The sequence below is a fragment of the Bos grunniens genome, chromosome 4, assembly GCF_055505025.1.
Source record: "Bos grunniens cultivar Pamir isolate PY7600 chromosome 4, Bosgru_T2T1.0, whole genome shotgun sequence".
NCBI classification, from domain to species: domain Eukaryota; kingdom Metazoa; phylum Chordata; class Mammalia; order Artiodactyla; family Bovidae; genus Bos; species Bos grunniens.
In genome coordinates this window covers 108,415,243-108,432,127 of record NC_141168.1, presented here as the reverse complement: position 1 = coordinate 108,432,127, position 16,885 = coordinate 108,415,243, and the positions used below count along the sequence as shown (strand labels likewise).

The 16,885-nt window shown below is 35.5% G+C and overlaps 1 protein-coding gene across 13 annotated transcripts in view; it reads left to right on the top strand.

Annotated features, from left to right (window-relative positions):
• CASD1 (CAS1 domain sialic acid O acetyltransferase 1) overlaps positions 1 to 16,885 on the top strand; it is a 54,509-nt gene that overhangs the window by 34,511 nt on the left and 3,113 nt on the right. For 4 of the 13 annotated variants that reach the window (XM_086397856.1, XM_086397848.1, XM_086397854.1 and 1 more), the window contains 8 exons: positions 2,663 to 2,782; positions 4,157 to 4,313; positions 5,727 to 5,806; positions 7,628 to 7,708; positions 8,292 to 8,393; positions 9,333 to 9,473; positions 10,182 to 10,259; positions 12,339 to 12,431. In XM_086397856.1, the coding sequence (XP_086253982.1) occupies positions 2,663 to 2,782; positions 4,157 to 4,313; positions 5,727 to 5,806; positions 7,628 to 7,708; positions 8,292 to 8,393; positions 9,333 to 9,473; positions 10,182 to 10,259; positions 12,339 to 12,431 (852 nt within the window). The remainder of the gene's footprint in view (positions 1 to 2,662; positions 2,783 to 4,156; positions 4,314 to 5,726; positions 5,807 to 7,627; positions 7,709 to 8,291; positions 8,394 to 9,332; positions 9,474 to 10,181; positions 10,260 to 12,338; positions 12,432 to 16,885) is intronic. The other 9 variants (XM_086397857.1, XM_086397850.1, XM_086397845.1 and 6 more) reach the window with 7 other exon arrangements.

Below are 16,885 nucleotides of genomic sequence, written 5' to 3'. Positions count from 1 at the left end.
AAAAAAAAATTAATAATAAAGGATATCACTGGGACAATCAAAGAAATTTGTATATGGATTGTACAGTGGATGCTGTTATATTCATATTAAATTTATTGGGTGTTATAATGGTATTACAGTCATGTAAGAAACTGTTCTTTCTTCGGTGATACTGGTAGTTGCTGAAATTTCTAGAGATGGTGTCATGTGGCAGCAACACACTTTTTAAGTAGTTCAGCACAGTAAACAGGCGTGTGTTGCACTGTTCTTGCAACTCTTCTGTTGGCTTTATCTTTAAAAAGTCAAAAGTTTCATACAACATTTGCAATAATGCAGCATTGGTAGAAACTTGGCAAATTGTGATAGTGTTTAATTCCATTTAAATGGTTGCATTTCCTGTTTAAATATGACTTAAGTCTCAACATTGTAGGCCCAGACCCATTCTTGAAGGGGCTCAAAAGCATGTTTCATGGAGAATGGTTTACGTACTTGGGAATGATTAGCCTGTTTGACCTCTGTTTATAAATGCTTACAGAACACTCAGATGTAAAAGTGATAAAGGGCATGCATATGGGTCTAGAGCTAAGCTGTCCATTTTGGTGGCCACTGAGCACTTGAAGTGCAGTCAGAATTGAGATGTTCTGAAATGTGAAATATGTATAAGATTAAGTATGATTCATTTTGATAAATGTATACAAAGTTCACAAACCTAGTATGAAAAAATATGAAATGTCTCATATATGTTGGGATGGTATAATATTTTGGGTATATTGAGTTAAATAAAATTTGTTTATTAAAATTAATTTCACTTATTTCTTTTAACTGTTTAAATGTCTGGCAGCCACATGAAAGATTTGCCACACGGCTCGCATTTTATTTCATTGCAGAACACTGCCCTAGGGAGCTTAAATTGGTAGCTTTTACATAGTTTGATTTCAGTTTTTCATGACAAGGAACTTTATAGCAATTAATGACCATCTGAAAATGGAATGGATTGCCTTGAGAATTTGTATGTTTTCCACTATTAAAAGGTGCTCAAATACTTGAAGGAAATATTTTAAAGTGCAATCAAGAATAAAGTAAAGATACAGGTTTGGATTAGAACAGTTTCAAGTCTCTTTCAATCCTGTGTTCCCACCTTCATCCCCTTGATTCTAATATGTTATACCTGCACTGAAAATTTCCCATCTAATGATAAGACATTTAGAAAGAACTAATGATGAAGAGCAATAAATAAAAAATCTGATATGTAGATGTTTGTACTAAAAGACGTCAAAGGAAGAAGAAATGACTTTCATCTGAGAGTAAAAGATTGGAAAATGTCACCAGGGCTCTCGAGAAGAATAGGATATGTATAAATGACATGTGATTAGGAGAACATTCCAGGGTAGAATGAGCAGGTAAACAAAGGAGAGGCAGCAGGAAAACACAAGAAGGGCCAGTTTAGGAGACAGAGAATCTAACGGTTTGGCTAAAGTGGAGGCTATATTGAAGAACTTATAATTTATTATAATCGGGGGTTTCCTTCCAGAAAAAAGTTATCCCTCAGAAAAGATAGAAGAAATGTTCAAGGATACATACAAAAGATGCGTATGTTCAAGGCCTTATTAAATCTGTTTAAGGCATCTGCTCAGTTATTTTATCCTGCAAAGTATCACTTGGGGAAGAAACACTTAGCTAAAGTGGCCATAACCAGTGTTAATGCTGGATAATTAGAGATGATCAGATGAGTCAATCAAATAGAAGCAAAAAAAAAAAAAAAATGTTTACATAGATTTAGTAATTATTCATAAAAGATAGCCTTTTATTACAAATGTTGGATGTCACTGAACAAGTCTTTTAAAGATCATTTTAAAAGGCAGCACACTACCTGTGTTGTGAAATAGTGAATAGACAACCAAGGGACTAATACGTGGTGGAGAGGTGCAATGACAGTGGTTTAAGGTTAAGAGAATTAGGACTTGTAAAGGAAATAATGTTTCCAGTGACTCCCATAAGATATAGATGAGAAATGTATTTCAGCTTAGACAGAAGTGAAGATGTGATGCTTTGAAAAATCATGGTAAAGATGAAACATCGAAGAAGGAGGGAAAAATAAAATTGTTTTATAAAAGATTAGGAGGGAAATAATATTTCTGAATTATGCTTGCATATTTTTTAAATGTGTAATTTTTGCTAAGTAATAAGTAATTGTGACAATTTTATTTACAAGTCTAAATTCTATATGTTTAAGGGGGCCAAAAATGTAGGATTTTGTTTGTTTTTTTAATCTTCTTATTGAGAAAATGTGAACTCCAGAGTGACCTCATGTTCAGCATATATGATGATTAATAATTATGGATATCATATATTTAATTCAAGTTGAATGAAGTGTATAAAGTGCTTCACATTTATCAAATCATTCATTTCTCACAAAACCCTTTGAGAAAGGAGAAGATACTTCCATTTTGCAGTTTAGAAAACTCTAAAGTCACATAACTAAGTGTTAGAGCCAGAATTTGAATCTAGGTCCATCAGATTCCAGAGTCTACTTTTTTAATTTTAACCCCTGCTATAATGCCTAATTTTTGAGAATAAATCTATTCATTGAGCTAACACCGAATGATGATAATGCTCCATTGTCTTGGTTAAATGTACTGGTTCTGATTAGTTAGGTATTTGACCTGTTTATTTTTGTCCACAGTTTTTGCCTGTGTACATGCACATTCGGGTTCTGGTTGCTGCGTATCTATTTCAGACAGGGTATGGGCATTTCTCATACTTTTGGGTCAAAGGAGACTTTGGAATCCATAGAGTATGTCAGGTAGGAATGCATTGTTTTTCTTTTTCTTTCATTTCAACGTGCTTTTGTGCCTGACTGTTGAGAAAATATAAATATGGCCATGAATAATTTGAAGTAATTTGAATTTGTGAAATGGCACTTTAAAGTTGTATTATTTCCATGTTCTATGGTTAATAATTCAAAATAAGTAATTTATTACTGAGGGATGGAAAAACAGAATTTAGACGAATGTATAATAGATGCACACAAGGGAAAACATTGCTGAATCACTTTCAGTTCAGTTCCGTCGCTCAGTCGTGTTTGGCTCTTTGTGACCCCATGAATCGCAGCACACCAGGCCTCCCTGTTTAGTTTTGTAGAAATGTGCAGTTACCTGGGATTGTTATAATATGCTATGTTTTCTGTCTCTAAGAAGAGGATTAAGATTTGTTAAGTTTCTACATTGTGCTAGGCAGTTTGTAAACATTATTCTATTTACCCTTCATTACAACCCTGAGTTATGATCTTTATGTTTACAGACAAGGACACTGAGGCTCAGAGAGGCTAAATAATTTGTCTAAGCTTCCCTGATGGCTCAGTTGGTAAAGAATCCTCCTGCAATGCAGGAGACCCTGGTTCAGCTCCTGGGTCAGGAAGATCCGCTGGAGAAGGGATAGGCGACCTACTCCAGTATTCTTGGCCTCTCTTGTGGTTCAGCTGGTAAAGAATCCGCCTGCAATGTGGGATCCCTGGGTTCGATCCCTGATTCAAAAGATCCCCTGGAGAAGGGAATGACTACCCAATCCAGTACTCTAGCCTGGAGAACTCCATGCACTGTACAGTCCCTGGTGTCTCAAAGAGTCAGACACGACCGAGCGACTTTCACTTAGTCACATAGTAAGTGATAAAGCTCTAATATTAATCTGCTCAAATTCTGTGTTCTTTGACATCACACCATCTGAAATGACTGTTACAGAAGTCCCAAAGATACTTTTGTTTTTCAAAGACCCTTTTTAATTTGAGTAATATTATTTTGTATCTATTAAAACTTTGAACTTAATACCACATGGGATGAATCAACATCAAACGGAGATCAAATGGACATTCTTTCATTGAGATAATCTAATCTTTTGTTTATAAACTGTAGCTCTAGGAAGGAAGTTTATGATTCTTTTCCTGCATTTAACAAGATGACACTTGTAGCCAGAGGTTGGTGTTTTTCTGGGATCCAGTTAATAAAATGCATAAATATTTTATGTTCAACTCTTTACAGTGATTTTAGAACAAATATGATTTTTTAGGGATTAGTAAATGGTACTTGTACAGTTATTATTTTAGTCTTAAACGTTTATACTCTGTCAGAGAGAATCTGTCTACTTTTCAAAGTGAAAACCGTTTTCTTCTCCTTTTTAATAGGTCTTATTTCGTCTCAATTTCCTGGTAGTGGTGTTATGCATAGTAATGGATCGGCCTTATCAATTCTATTACTTTGTCCCCTTGGTCACTGTATGGTTCATGGTCATATATGTTACTTTAGCACTATGGCCACAAATAACCCAAAAAAAAGCAAACGGTAAATATATTTTCTTACTAATGTTAATAAATATATTCTTCCAGTGCAAGTTTCTTTTTAGTTGCTAAAGGCTATTATTTTTATTGAGATGTATTGACAGTTTAAATTTATATGTAGCATTGATATTTTGAAAATTTGTTCTTAAATTATGTTTCTAGAATGTTAGTTACATGGTTCAAGTAGTATTAACAGTGAGGAACAATAGTTTGCATTTATATTATGTTTTCTCTTTTTAAAGTTAAACTTTCAAAGCCATTTTACGTATCGGCTAGTGCAGCCGTTTTCAAACTCTCTTGTGTGGAGCCAGCATGGAGCGTGCCAGAGGGCCACACATCCTGCTTCAGTCTCGGCAGCTCTGGTTTACTTGATCCTGTGTCTGTGTGTGTGTGTGTGCGCGTGCATGTGTGTGCGTGTGTAGATTTTGAGTGGACATTCATTTGCAAAAAGGCTTTTTGTGTCAAACAAGCTTAAAAATCACTAGTATAGCTTATCTTCTAAACAACCCTTTAAGCAGTTATTATCAACCTGTTTTATGTTTAAGGAAACGTAAGTGCCCACAAGGTGTCATCTTCAAATTTTACACAGCTAGGTCTGATGAATGTTCAAAGTAAGGTCACAGTCATTGATCCTAATGCTTTTCTCCATCAAGATCATGTCATTAAAATTAAAGCTTGTTTTTTTTTTTTTTTTTTTTTGGAAAAAGAATTTTTTTTTAATCTTTAATAATGTCTTTTAGGTCTTTCAATCAAATATTATATATCAAAAAAATATTTTCTGTTGACTTCTATTATAATACAAAACAATTTTTCAGGAAAGAGTTAAGCTCCAGCCTTCAGTAAAGTCCATTTGTGTCTTGGAGAGTCTGTGGTTCAATTCCTCAACACAAACCCTGCATATTTATAAAATGATAATCAATATGTATAAACTGTGAACACATAACTTTAAAATATGCGTATGTTGAAATACATCTTATGATTAAACTAGTCCACTGGGAAGTTCTTAAGCTCCCTCCTTAAAACTGTAATGTTTCAGCAGTATTACCTAAGTTATTAAACATGAGTGTTTGTTAGAATTACATTGAACCTGTTCCAAGTTTTGTTGTAACTTTCAATAATGAATAGTATAATTTAATCTGGGATGTATTTTCAAATGCATTTAGAGTGGCTAAATATCAAGTATATGGGGTATCAGATTAATGTTGTAGCCTCATTCCTAGTAAGGACGCTCCACCTTTTCTTCCTTTGTGTCCCACTTGTAATTTATTCTACTTAGATATATTTTGTGTATCCTGTAGGCAGCCTTAAATTATTATAAAGAACTATGCAGGGTATTAATATGTTAAATAGAGAGTATTTAACATGTTTTCTAATGTAAGTTTACATTTCTTAGTAAATTAAATATTTTCTCTCTTAGGAAATTGTTTGTGGCATTTTGGCTTACTGTTGAAACTAGCCTTCTTGCTGTTATGTATATGTTTTTTGGCATATTCTCAGGTTTGTATTGTCCTTTTTGGTTTACATTTTGTTGTATTTTATTCTAAAGTTAAAATCTGTTAAAGTATGAGAGAAGAATCAGAGCTTTTTTTGAAGCTTCATTTTTTAATGACTATAATAAAAGTGTCACTCTGTAGTTGACTTCTCAGTGGAGTTCTTTTGAGACCTATCTACTTTTGTTACCTCTGTTTTTGTTGTAAGAGCAATTTAAAGCTGTTCCTCTGGCAATTGTTCAGAATCCATTTTACTTGACTTTGATCAATCAAACTTTTATTGAACGCCTCTTCTAAGACACTACTCTAAGTGAAGATCAAAATTCTCTTGACAGAATTTGCAACTTGGTTTGTGCATTATTCATGGCATCAAAGTGTTACTTGACTTTTCCCATAAATTCATAGAGCAAAAATTTGGCTGTTAATAAAGCCAACTTAGGGGCAGAGGGACTTGTTTATATGTAGTATGTATCTCTAACCTTTTATCCCCCTATTTTGATGGTTGAGATTTTCTTAACTATTTTCTCAAGGTGGCAAACTGCTACCTGCTGGTCAGTCCATCAAACAGACTTATTATTTGGGCAGCATGATATTTATAACAATATTTTAATTTAAATGCATTTAGTTGTGACATATTCTGTAGTTTACTGCCATCTCCAACACTGTCTTGTATCCGACTCTACCAGATGAAAATGCCATATGAGCATTGTGTGTGTGTGTGTGTGTCTGTAAACTCCTATAGAGGGCTTTTCTTTTTTTTTTTTCTATAGGCTTTCCTGTTTATTTTCATTCTTAGAAATAAAGTATCTTATATCTTCCTGACTTCTAAGGTTTTTTGCAGGAAATATGTAAAGTAATAAGGAAACAATAGGCAAATGTTAAAGAAATAGCCAGTTGAGTGTCACACTGCTGCTGCCGCTGCTAAGTCCCTTCAGTTGTGTTCAACTCTGTGCGACCCCATAGACAGCAGCCCACCAGGCTCCGCCGTCCCTGGGATTCTCCAGGCAAGAACACTGGAGTGGGTTGCCATTTCCTTCTCCAGTGCATGAAAGTGAAGAGTGAAAGTGAAGTCGCGCAGTCGTGTCCGACTCTTAGCGACCCCATGGACTGCAGCCCACCAGGCTCCTCCGTCCATGGGATTTTCCAGGCAAGAGTACTGGAGTGGGGTGCCAGTGCCACTTGACAATTAGTCATTAAAATTCCCAAGACTCCCTGGTTCATCTGAGGGAGGGAGACGAAGACAGACCAGGAGTTCATAAAAAGAATTAAGATTTAACTTTGAATCAGTATTGACTACTGGCTAAGAAAAAAAAAAACAGAAATAGCCCAGTACAGCCCAGTGCCTTGCGCAAATGGGTGCTCATTAAATACTTGCTTATTGATTACATAAAAAATAAATTTTGATGAGAAATAAACTTGATACATGATCTATGGAATCCTGTATCTCTAATACATGTTGGTGTAATAGAGAAATGTGATATAATATGTATACACTTCATATTGCAGGTCTTGGTAATAATCATCCTGAGGCATAGACCTTGATAGAACCTATTTTTATAAGTGACTAGCATTTTAAATTCTGTGACTAAATGGAGAATATTGCATTTTATTAAAATAATAAAGTTCTTCTGACCTAAAGATTTGGTATTACCTAAAACATAATACTATTTTCATGTTTTACTTTGATTTTTTATTAGCCTTTTAAAAAACTGAAGTTACACATTTTTTTTAATGCCATGGCATCATGTGTAATAATGGAGTTTCCATAATAGAGTTTGTTGTCATTCTTTAGTCTGGAAATTGAGTGTTTTGTTCTCTTTTTTGAAAGACTTCATTAATGTTCAGAAATGTACCCAAGACTTCTGCCCCTTCATTCCCAGATTTTCCAGACTGTCAGATCAATAAGAAGGTACATTCACTAATGACCAGAGTAAAGTTGTAAGCTTTGTTTCAAAGTCTAATAATGGCATTTGGGTATACTTGATTGCGTAAGGTGACTAATTCAGAGGATTCTTTTAATTTATATGGTTCATTATAGATTGATTATTAAGGACATTACATAAAGAAAAACTATAACTTTAACCATCATCCTTTAGGTTATTGATACCATATTGGCTGAAGTAATTTGTAGTTTTGTGTTTTGATCATTAAATAGTAGCTCTTTTGTACACTAGATTAAATGGAATAACTTTCCAATTACCAACTTGGGGTTTGTTTTGTTCTGTTTTTTTTTTTTTTTTGATTTTGCGGTCTCAATAGCCTTTCATGTACTATGAAAGTAAGTTAACAAAAATGTTTTGTTATCTTTACTACCCATTAGTAAAATAAGTTTCTTTTCAAATGAAATGACATTTTGATATGAAATAAATAGAATTTTAAAATTACAAATGACCTTAATATAATCTTAACTTTAGAAAATTACAGTTTATAATAGAATTGCAAAAGCCAGTATTGACTTATACCATCTTAATTTTCTGAATTCCTCTTCTCAGGGTGCATTTGAGAAGATCTTTTCTCTTTGGCCATTGTCCAAGTGTTTTGAACTGAAAGGAAATGTATATGAATGGTGGTTCAGATGGAGGTTAGACCGTTATGTATGTATTTACCTTCTGCTCTTTTGCCATTTCAAATTATACTTTTAAAACTTATTTGGAAAAATGTAATTTGTTTTTATTTGGTTTTGGAATAAGGAAACATGTTGATTTGGTAAATCAAAGCAGTCCAGCCCACCCCTTGGTTTTCTTTTCTTTTTTGCAGTGGGCAAAATACTTTTTATTTCTAAACAGTTTATCTTAACATTTATTGTTATTGTTTTGATTAATCTGGTCTTTTAAAGATTATTATTTTTTAACTGAAATATACTTGATTTACAATGTGTCAGTTTTTAAATGAAAATTCTTAAATGTTGGGAAGGGTTTAAAGTCAGGAGTATCATAGCAGTTTGGCAACATGTGCCCAGGGCTTGTGGTTGTTTAGTCTCTAAGTCATGTCTGACTCTTTTGAGATCCCATGGACTGCAGCCCACCAGGCTCCTCTGTCCATGGGATTTCCCAGGCAAGAATTACTATTACTGCAAGTGGCATTTTTTCATTCTTTTTTATGGCTGAGTAATGTTCCATTGTATATATGTACCACATCTTTGTCCATTCACCCACTGATGGATATTTAGGTTGCTTCCACGTCCTGGCTGTTGTAAATAGTGCTTCAGTGAACATTGGGGTGCATGTATCTTTTCAAATTATGGTTTTATCTAGATATATAAAATGTCTTTATTTCTTTACTTGCTGCTGAGACTACTTGAAGTAAACCAGCTTATCTTGTCATTGCAAGAGATGTTTGCTTGTCCATTGCAGATTGTTTCCAATGATCATTGACTTGACCTCATTTCTTGATTTTAGGTTCTTCACAGAAACCTTGGATCTTTAAGCTTTTAACCTATATACTTCTATACATATTGTGCTCCTTTACCAAGTATATTTGCTATTTATTGAAAAGTAGCTATTTAAAACAGGTTTTCCCCCCTTATTTTTCAGGTAGTCTTTCATGGAATGTTGTTTGCTTTCATTTATCTGGCTTTACAGAAGCGCCAAATACTTTCTGAAGGAAAGGGTGAACCTCTTTTTTCAAGCAAAATTTCAAATTTTCTATTATTTATTTCAGTAGTTTCTTTCTTGGTAAGTTTCACATGTAATCTTCTAAATTTCCAAAATCCCAAATGGTGCAGAAAATTAAGAATTTAATCATTTATTTTTAATGAATAAAATCTTTTACTTTTGAAATATCTTTTTCTCATTTTAAATTGAACATAAATTCTAAAGAGAATATAAACATATATGTGTTAAATATGAAGAATAACTTGAGATCTCAATGATATAGGAATTTTAAAAGTTGTAGTAAGTTTGGGAAAAAATATAAGATATTTAACAGAAAGAGCCATCACTGCATTATGATCACTATTTCTGGAAAAACAGACTTATGCTCCTTTCTCTCTACTTTGTTATATTTGAGCTTGCCAAAATGAGAGAGGAGCAAACCTGTGTACAGTTTTTACTGAACTTTAATAGCATAATGAAGTATCATGTCGGACTTCCCTGGCAGTCCAGTGGTTAGAACTTTGCCTTCCAATGCAGGAGGTGTGGGTTTGATCCTTGGTCAGGCAGCTAAGATACCACATGGCTCCTGGCCAAAAAAGTCAAAACATGAAACAAAAGCAATATTGTAACAAATTCAATAAAGGCTTTTAAAATGGTCCACATCCAAAAAAAAAAAGAAATCTTTAAAAAAATTATGAAGTATGTTATAAAGAAACTTCTTAAAATTGAGTGCTGCCTTTTTAAGGCATAGCTATGTTTGTGAAGTGACCCATAAATGTTTTGTTTTAGACCTATTCCATCTGGGCTAGCAGTTGTAAAAACAAAGCACAGTGCAATGAACTCCACCCATCCGTCTCTGTGGTGCAGGTAATTATCTTTATTTAGAGAAAGTTTTCTAAGTTTTTGATTAGAACAGGAGTCTTTAGAGACAACTTTTAAATCGGAATCTATTAAATGTAGTATATCTTTCTAAGCCCTACCTTCCTCTACTGTAATAGAGATACTAAAATCTCTTTTAAAGGGTGATTATTAAAGGTTATTATTAAATGTATAAAAATGATCGGTGTTTAGCACTTCATAAGCACTTAGAAAATGTTAATTCATTTCTCCTGTTTGCTTTTTCATCATTTATTTATTCAGATTTCTTCATTTACTTGTTTTTGGCCTTACTTATTAATGGCCTTCCATGTGTTAAGAACCATGCTACAGGTCAGAAGTGCATGTAGTTCCTGCCCTCAGAACTTACAGTCCAACAGAAATATGGTTGAACATTTATTCATTAAACAGTTTTTTTTTAATTCATTTAACAAGTCTTTGATACTTCTTTCTATGTGCTAGATATTATGCTGAGGGATGTAGTGATGACCAAAGCAGATGTGGTCCCTACCCTCACAGAGCCTGTATTCTTCGGTTACAGATAGTAATCGTATAATCACCAAGTAATCATGAACAGAAGTTCATGATGCTACAAGGGAATACAATAAAGGTATATGACCTAGTTGGAGTTGGAGTGAAGGTGGATAGGGTTCAGAGACGGTTTCCCTGATAAAATTAAGCTGAGAGGAGCTTCCCTGGTGGTCCAGCAGTTAAGACTCTGTGATTCCACTGCAGGGGGTGCAAGTTTGATCCCTGGTCTGGGAAGTTCTGAATGCCATAAGGTACAGCCAAAGAGGGGTGGAAAAATTAAGCTAAGATTGGAGGAATGAAGGCAGGCAGTGAGAACTTAGGCCATGTGGGTAGAAAAGAGTATATTCCCATTCAGGGAACTTGAAGAAAGCCATTGGGGCTGGAACTCAGAGAGCCAGAGTCTAAAGAAGTATGTGTAGTGACTGGGAGGTGGGCAGAGGCTGCTCAGCAGCCCAAATCACATTTGCATTTTACAGAGATACCTGTGGTTGCAGGTAATCATAGGGCGTTGTGATTAGTGTGGTGATGGTTAACTACAGGGTACTTTAGAACATTTGGGGTTTCTTCCTAATCCATCTTGATATCAGAGCAGGGTTCTTGGACAAAGTTATGTCTAAGCCAAAGCCTAAAAACTGTGTGGTTCAACAGAAAGGAACAGGGAGGGTTTCTGGAGGGTCTTCTTTTAGGTTTTAAGTTCTCTTCAATGAAGAAACTATTTCATCCATCTTCAACCTCTGTACAGTCAGTAGAACTAAGCATATGAGCAACTCTCCAAACACAATTGACAGTGACATTTTAAAAATTGTACTATATTAATATAGCATTTTCAGGACTTCTGCAGAAGTCACGGTTACAAGTAACACTTTGTATTTTGTATCTGATGTCATTTCTATAGCAACATGAAAGGAAGGGGGCTGTTCCACTAACATGACACCAATACAGAACAATGTAAGAGTAGCTAAGGGAGAAAGTGACTGGACATAGAATAAGGCTAACATAAACCCTGCTGAGCCACATCACTTTTACTCCTGGCCACTATATGCCACATATTCATCTTTCCTTAGTTACTTTTTCCCACATTTACATTGCTGTCAGTAGAAGGAGCCTTGAAGAGAGCGAAAAGATGGGGGTGGGTAGCTCCCAACAGAGTGAATACTTTTTAGAAGAAGCAAAATCATGTCATGGAATTTTATTAATTTTGATACATAAATATAGCATTTTTTTCTACACAGAGGTCCTCAAGATGAGTTTATATTTTTTCTATAAAATATAAAATAAAATAAAAACATATACATAAAAAATAAAACCGTCCAGCCATATAAAACCTGCCCTTGTTTGCACTATATAGACCACCTGCTCAGAAATCCAGTTTGAGTAGACTCTAGATCAAAGATAACTTGCAGATACTTCATCTATTGAGGAAAAAAAAAACAGTATGTATTAAGTTCAGTAACATGAAGAATAAAATTATCACTTGAAAGAAAGCAAAATTCTTTTAATAAGCAGATTATTAATATTTCCTGTGTGTTTTTTCTTTAGATTTTAGCCTTCATCCTAATAAGGAATATCCCTGGGTATGCTCGTTCAGTTTACAGTTCATTTTTTGCTTGGTTTGGAAAAATTTCATTAGAGGTTGGTGCATTAATATTTTGATCTGTCTTACACTACCCAGGGTTTTATGGAGCTGTGTATATAAATGTATATATAGGTGTGTAACTGATTTTTTTTTTAAACCAAAGCTATGTTTATGAAATTATAGGCAAGAAACTTTGAACTTCAACAGCAGTATTGTAGAATGCTTTTAAAGTCTTATTTAAATGGCTAGATACAGATGACTTTCACATATTTATTTTGTCTTAAACTTTCAAGTACAGCCAAGATGCAGAAATAGGAAGAGAAAAAAAATGAAATAGATGCAAATGAAATTTGTAAATAGACATAAATGAAATCAAGCTGAGAGGATTTTGATTTGTTGTTCATTCATAATTAAATATTATATTGTTGGAATTTAGTTTATTGATGCTTATCATAATAAAATTCACTCTTACTGAAAGTTTGGGGAAAATTTTTAAACTCATTATTTTGTGTGCAGTAACTAATATGAATTTATCCTCAAAATCAGTTTAAAGTAGGTATGAAATACATTCAGTGTATTCTGAGTTTTATAATTGAAATAGAACATTTTAAAATAGTAGAATTCATTTAATCATAAAAGATACATTTTAGAGTTATAATATGTATTAAGTTGTCTTTAAAATGGGAAAGACTTCTGTGTGATTCAATTACACATTCTTTTTCAGATTCTCTTCCCTTATAAGTTATTACAAGATATTGAGTATAGTTCCAGTGCTATTTATTAGGTTCTTGTTGGCTATCTATTTTACATATAATAGTGTGTTAATCCCAACCTGCTAATTTATCACCTCCCCATTTTCCCATTGGTAACTAACCATAAGTTTGTTTTCTATATCTGTGAATTAAGTTCTTGGAATTAAGTTCATTCGTTTTGTTTTGTTTGTAAGATTCTACATATAAGTGGTATCATATGATACTTGTCTTTGTCTGGCTTACTTCACTTAGTATTTTCGAGGTCTATGTTGCTGCAAATGGCATTATTTCATTCTTTTTTATGCCTGATGTTCCATATACACACACACACCCCCCCCCATCTTCTTTATCCTTTCACCCGCCCATGGACATTTAGGTTGCTTCTGTGTCTTGGTGATTGTAAATAGTACTGCAAAGAAGACTAGATATTTTTGAATTATCATTTTCTCCAGCTATATGCCAAAGTGGAATTATTGAATCATATGGACACTTGAATGTGTATTCTGTTTTGTTTTTTTTTTTTTGAGTGTAATGTCCTGAAGGTATCATTTAAGTCGGACTATTCTGTTGTATCATTTAGCATTTCTGTTGCCTTACTGATTTTCTCTCTCAAAGATCTGTCCATTGATGTGCCTGGGATGTTAAAGGCTTCTAATTATTGTATTCCTGTCAGTTTCTCCCTTCATGTTTGTTAGCATCTCTTTGCAGTGGTCCTTTTATCATTATACAGTATCCTCCTTTATCTTTCTGTATATCCTTTGTTTTAAAGTCTGTCTTCTCTCATATGAGTGTTGTGACTCTAGTCATTTCTGTTTGCATGAAATATCTTTTTACATCCCCTCCCTTTTAATCTTTAAGTGTCCTTTGCCCTAAAGTGGGTCTTCTGAAGGCAGCATATTTTAGGCTTTTGTTTTTTTAATCCAGTCTGCCACTGTGTGTCTTTTGATTGGAGCATTTAGTCCACTAACATTTAAAGTAATTATTGATAGATATGTTATTTATTGCCATTTTAAACCTTGTCTTCTTGTTGGTTTTATATTTCTTGTCTCTTTTTGTTTTTCCTTTTGTGGTTTGATGGTTTTCTTTTGTATTATACTTATGTTCTCTTCTTGGTTTTCATGATCTGTTGTGTTTTGATTTGCTATTGCTCTGTTTTCGAGTATGTTAACTTCTTTCTATATCTATTTGGTTTAGACTGGTAGTCATATGGGCTCACACACTTTCTAAAAAAAAAGTCTATATTTTCTTACTCTCCTCCCCCACATTTTATGATGTCCTTATTTACATTTTCATGTTCAGCCTGTTGCTGTCCATTGTGGTCATCATTGCTTTCACAGAATTTTTAAATTTTTTTTAATCTTTCTACTGGCTTATTTAAGAGATGTACTTTTCAATTGTGATATTTTTCTTCCCTATAGATTCCTCTTTTCTATTTAGAGACGACCTTTCAATATTTCCTTTAGGATAGGTTTAATGTTGCTGTATTTTTTTAGTTTTTGCTTATCTGAGAAATTATTTCTCTCTCCTTTTATTCTAAATTATAATCTTGCTGGGTAAAGTATCCTACATTACAGGATTTTGCCTTACAAGACTTTTAATATACCTTGCCACTCCCTTCTAACCTGCAGCATTTCTGTAGAGAAATTACCTGATAACCTTATAGGGGTTCCCTTGTCATTAACTCTCTGCTTTTCTGTTACAAGGCTTTAGAATCTTCTCTTTGACTTTTGCCATTTTAATTATGTCTTGAAACAGGTCTGTTTGGGTTCATCTTGTTTGGGACCCTGTGTACTTCCTGTACCTGAGATATCTCTGCTTCCTTCTTTAGGTTTGGGCAATTTTCAGCAATAATTTCTTCAAATACATTTTCAATCCCCTTTTCTCTCTCTGCTCCTTCTGGGATCCCTACTTGTGGATCAGCATGCTTTATCTTATCCTATAAGTCTGTTACATTACTTTCATTTTTTTTTTCATTTGGCTTTCTCTCCACTATTCTAATTGGGTGATTTCCATTATTCTATCTTCTAGATCACTTATTCTTTCTTCTGCATTATCCATTCTGCTCTTCATTGCAGCAGTTATGCAAATGAGTTTTCCAATTTTTCTTGGCTCCTCCTCATAGTTTCTAGTCGCTTTTTACAATAATTTGCATTTCTGTCCATAACCTCTCTTCATTCCTTCAGTATTTTCACTGTCTCCTTTTTAAACTCAGTTTCTGTTAGACTGAAGAGGGCTCTTTTATTGCTTGTTCTTTCAGGGGAATTCTTTTCATACTTTTAATTGGGAGTGGTTCCTCTGCTTCTTCATTTTGCATATTTCTCTTGCTGTCTAAGTTTAGGAGGAACAGTCATCCTCTATGGTCTTAGAGGTCTATTTTTCTGTAGGTGCGTCCCTGTGTAGTCTGCGTGGGTTTAGTATTTTTTGGTGCAAGTGCTCTTTTTAGTATGGAGCCTGCCACCTCTTTGCTCAGTTATACTGGTCGTTATCCTTCTGATAGGAGGTGTGACTCGTGATGGCCAGAGCCTGCACTGGATATTGACCTGGGCCTCCTCCTGGCTCTGTAGTTGTCACTGCCCTATCAGGGGCAGGGTCTGCTCCCTAGTTGTTGGTGTAGAGGCGCCCAGATGCTTTTCTGAGCTGCATTTCAGAGCTACAGTGTGAGGCAGGTGGGATTGGAGCTCTCCCGCCGGGAGAGGAGCCACTGAGTTTTCCTTGCAGGAGCTGTTCACCAGTGAGTGTGCTCTGTCGTGTCACCTTTCACTTGTCAGGGCTCACAGAATGCGTTGTTGTTGGCACTGTCCTTGGCTCTGCCTCAGTAATGGGAATGCCAGCCATGGCCCTGGTGTCCCTGGGGTGTTGTCTTCACAAGGCCACCAGCGCAGGATCTGGGTCCAGTCAGGTCCCAGGACTGCAGTACTCACGCCTCTGAATCCAGGGGGAGCTGTGGAGACATCTCATACCCTGGCCTAGCCCAGCCCTCATGCGCGTGTACCCACAGAGCCCACAGCTGCTGAGGTCAGAGCCCTCCCAGCGGCAGAAGCACCTGTTGTCTATTTGTATGTCCCACAGGTGCTGAATTACAAAGCTGCCAGTGGAGGTGTTCCATGGCTCACACAGCAATGGGGAGAGAATTCAGTCCTGCTTCCTAAGTTGCTTGGCCCCTGGGGCTCAGCTGTGGTTTCAGCCCCGCTTCTGCATATGGGCAACCCACTGGCATCTGCTCCTGGGGCCTGCCGAGGTGGTGGTTGACACCAGAGTCTCCTGAAGCAGTGGCAGCTGGGGCGCACTCTCCTGGAGGCGGAGGAGGCAAGGCATGGGCCTGCACATGGAGCAAGAGGCTGCTGTGGAGGCCCACCCTTCACACACCACTTAACAATGGCCCTTCATGTCTATGGCAAGCCCACGCTTCTGCAGACGCCAACCGTTGCAGCCACACCACACTCCAGCTCTTCAGGCTGTCTCCATGCGTTCAGCACCAGTCTTTTCCCCAGGTCTGCCTTAGAGTAGTTTTGATTTGCATTTTTCTGGTAATTAGTGATGTTCAACATCTTCTCATGTACATTTTGGCCCTCTGTATGTCCTCTTTGGAGAAACATCTATTAGAGCTTCTGCCATTTTTGACTGAGTTGTTTGTGGGATTTTTTTTAATTGTATTGGAATACAGTTGATTTCCTATGTTGTGTTAGTTTCAGGTATACAGCAAAATGAATCAGGTATACACTCTTCTAGAGCAGATTCTTTTCCCACATAGGTCAGAT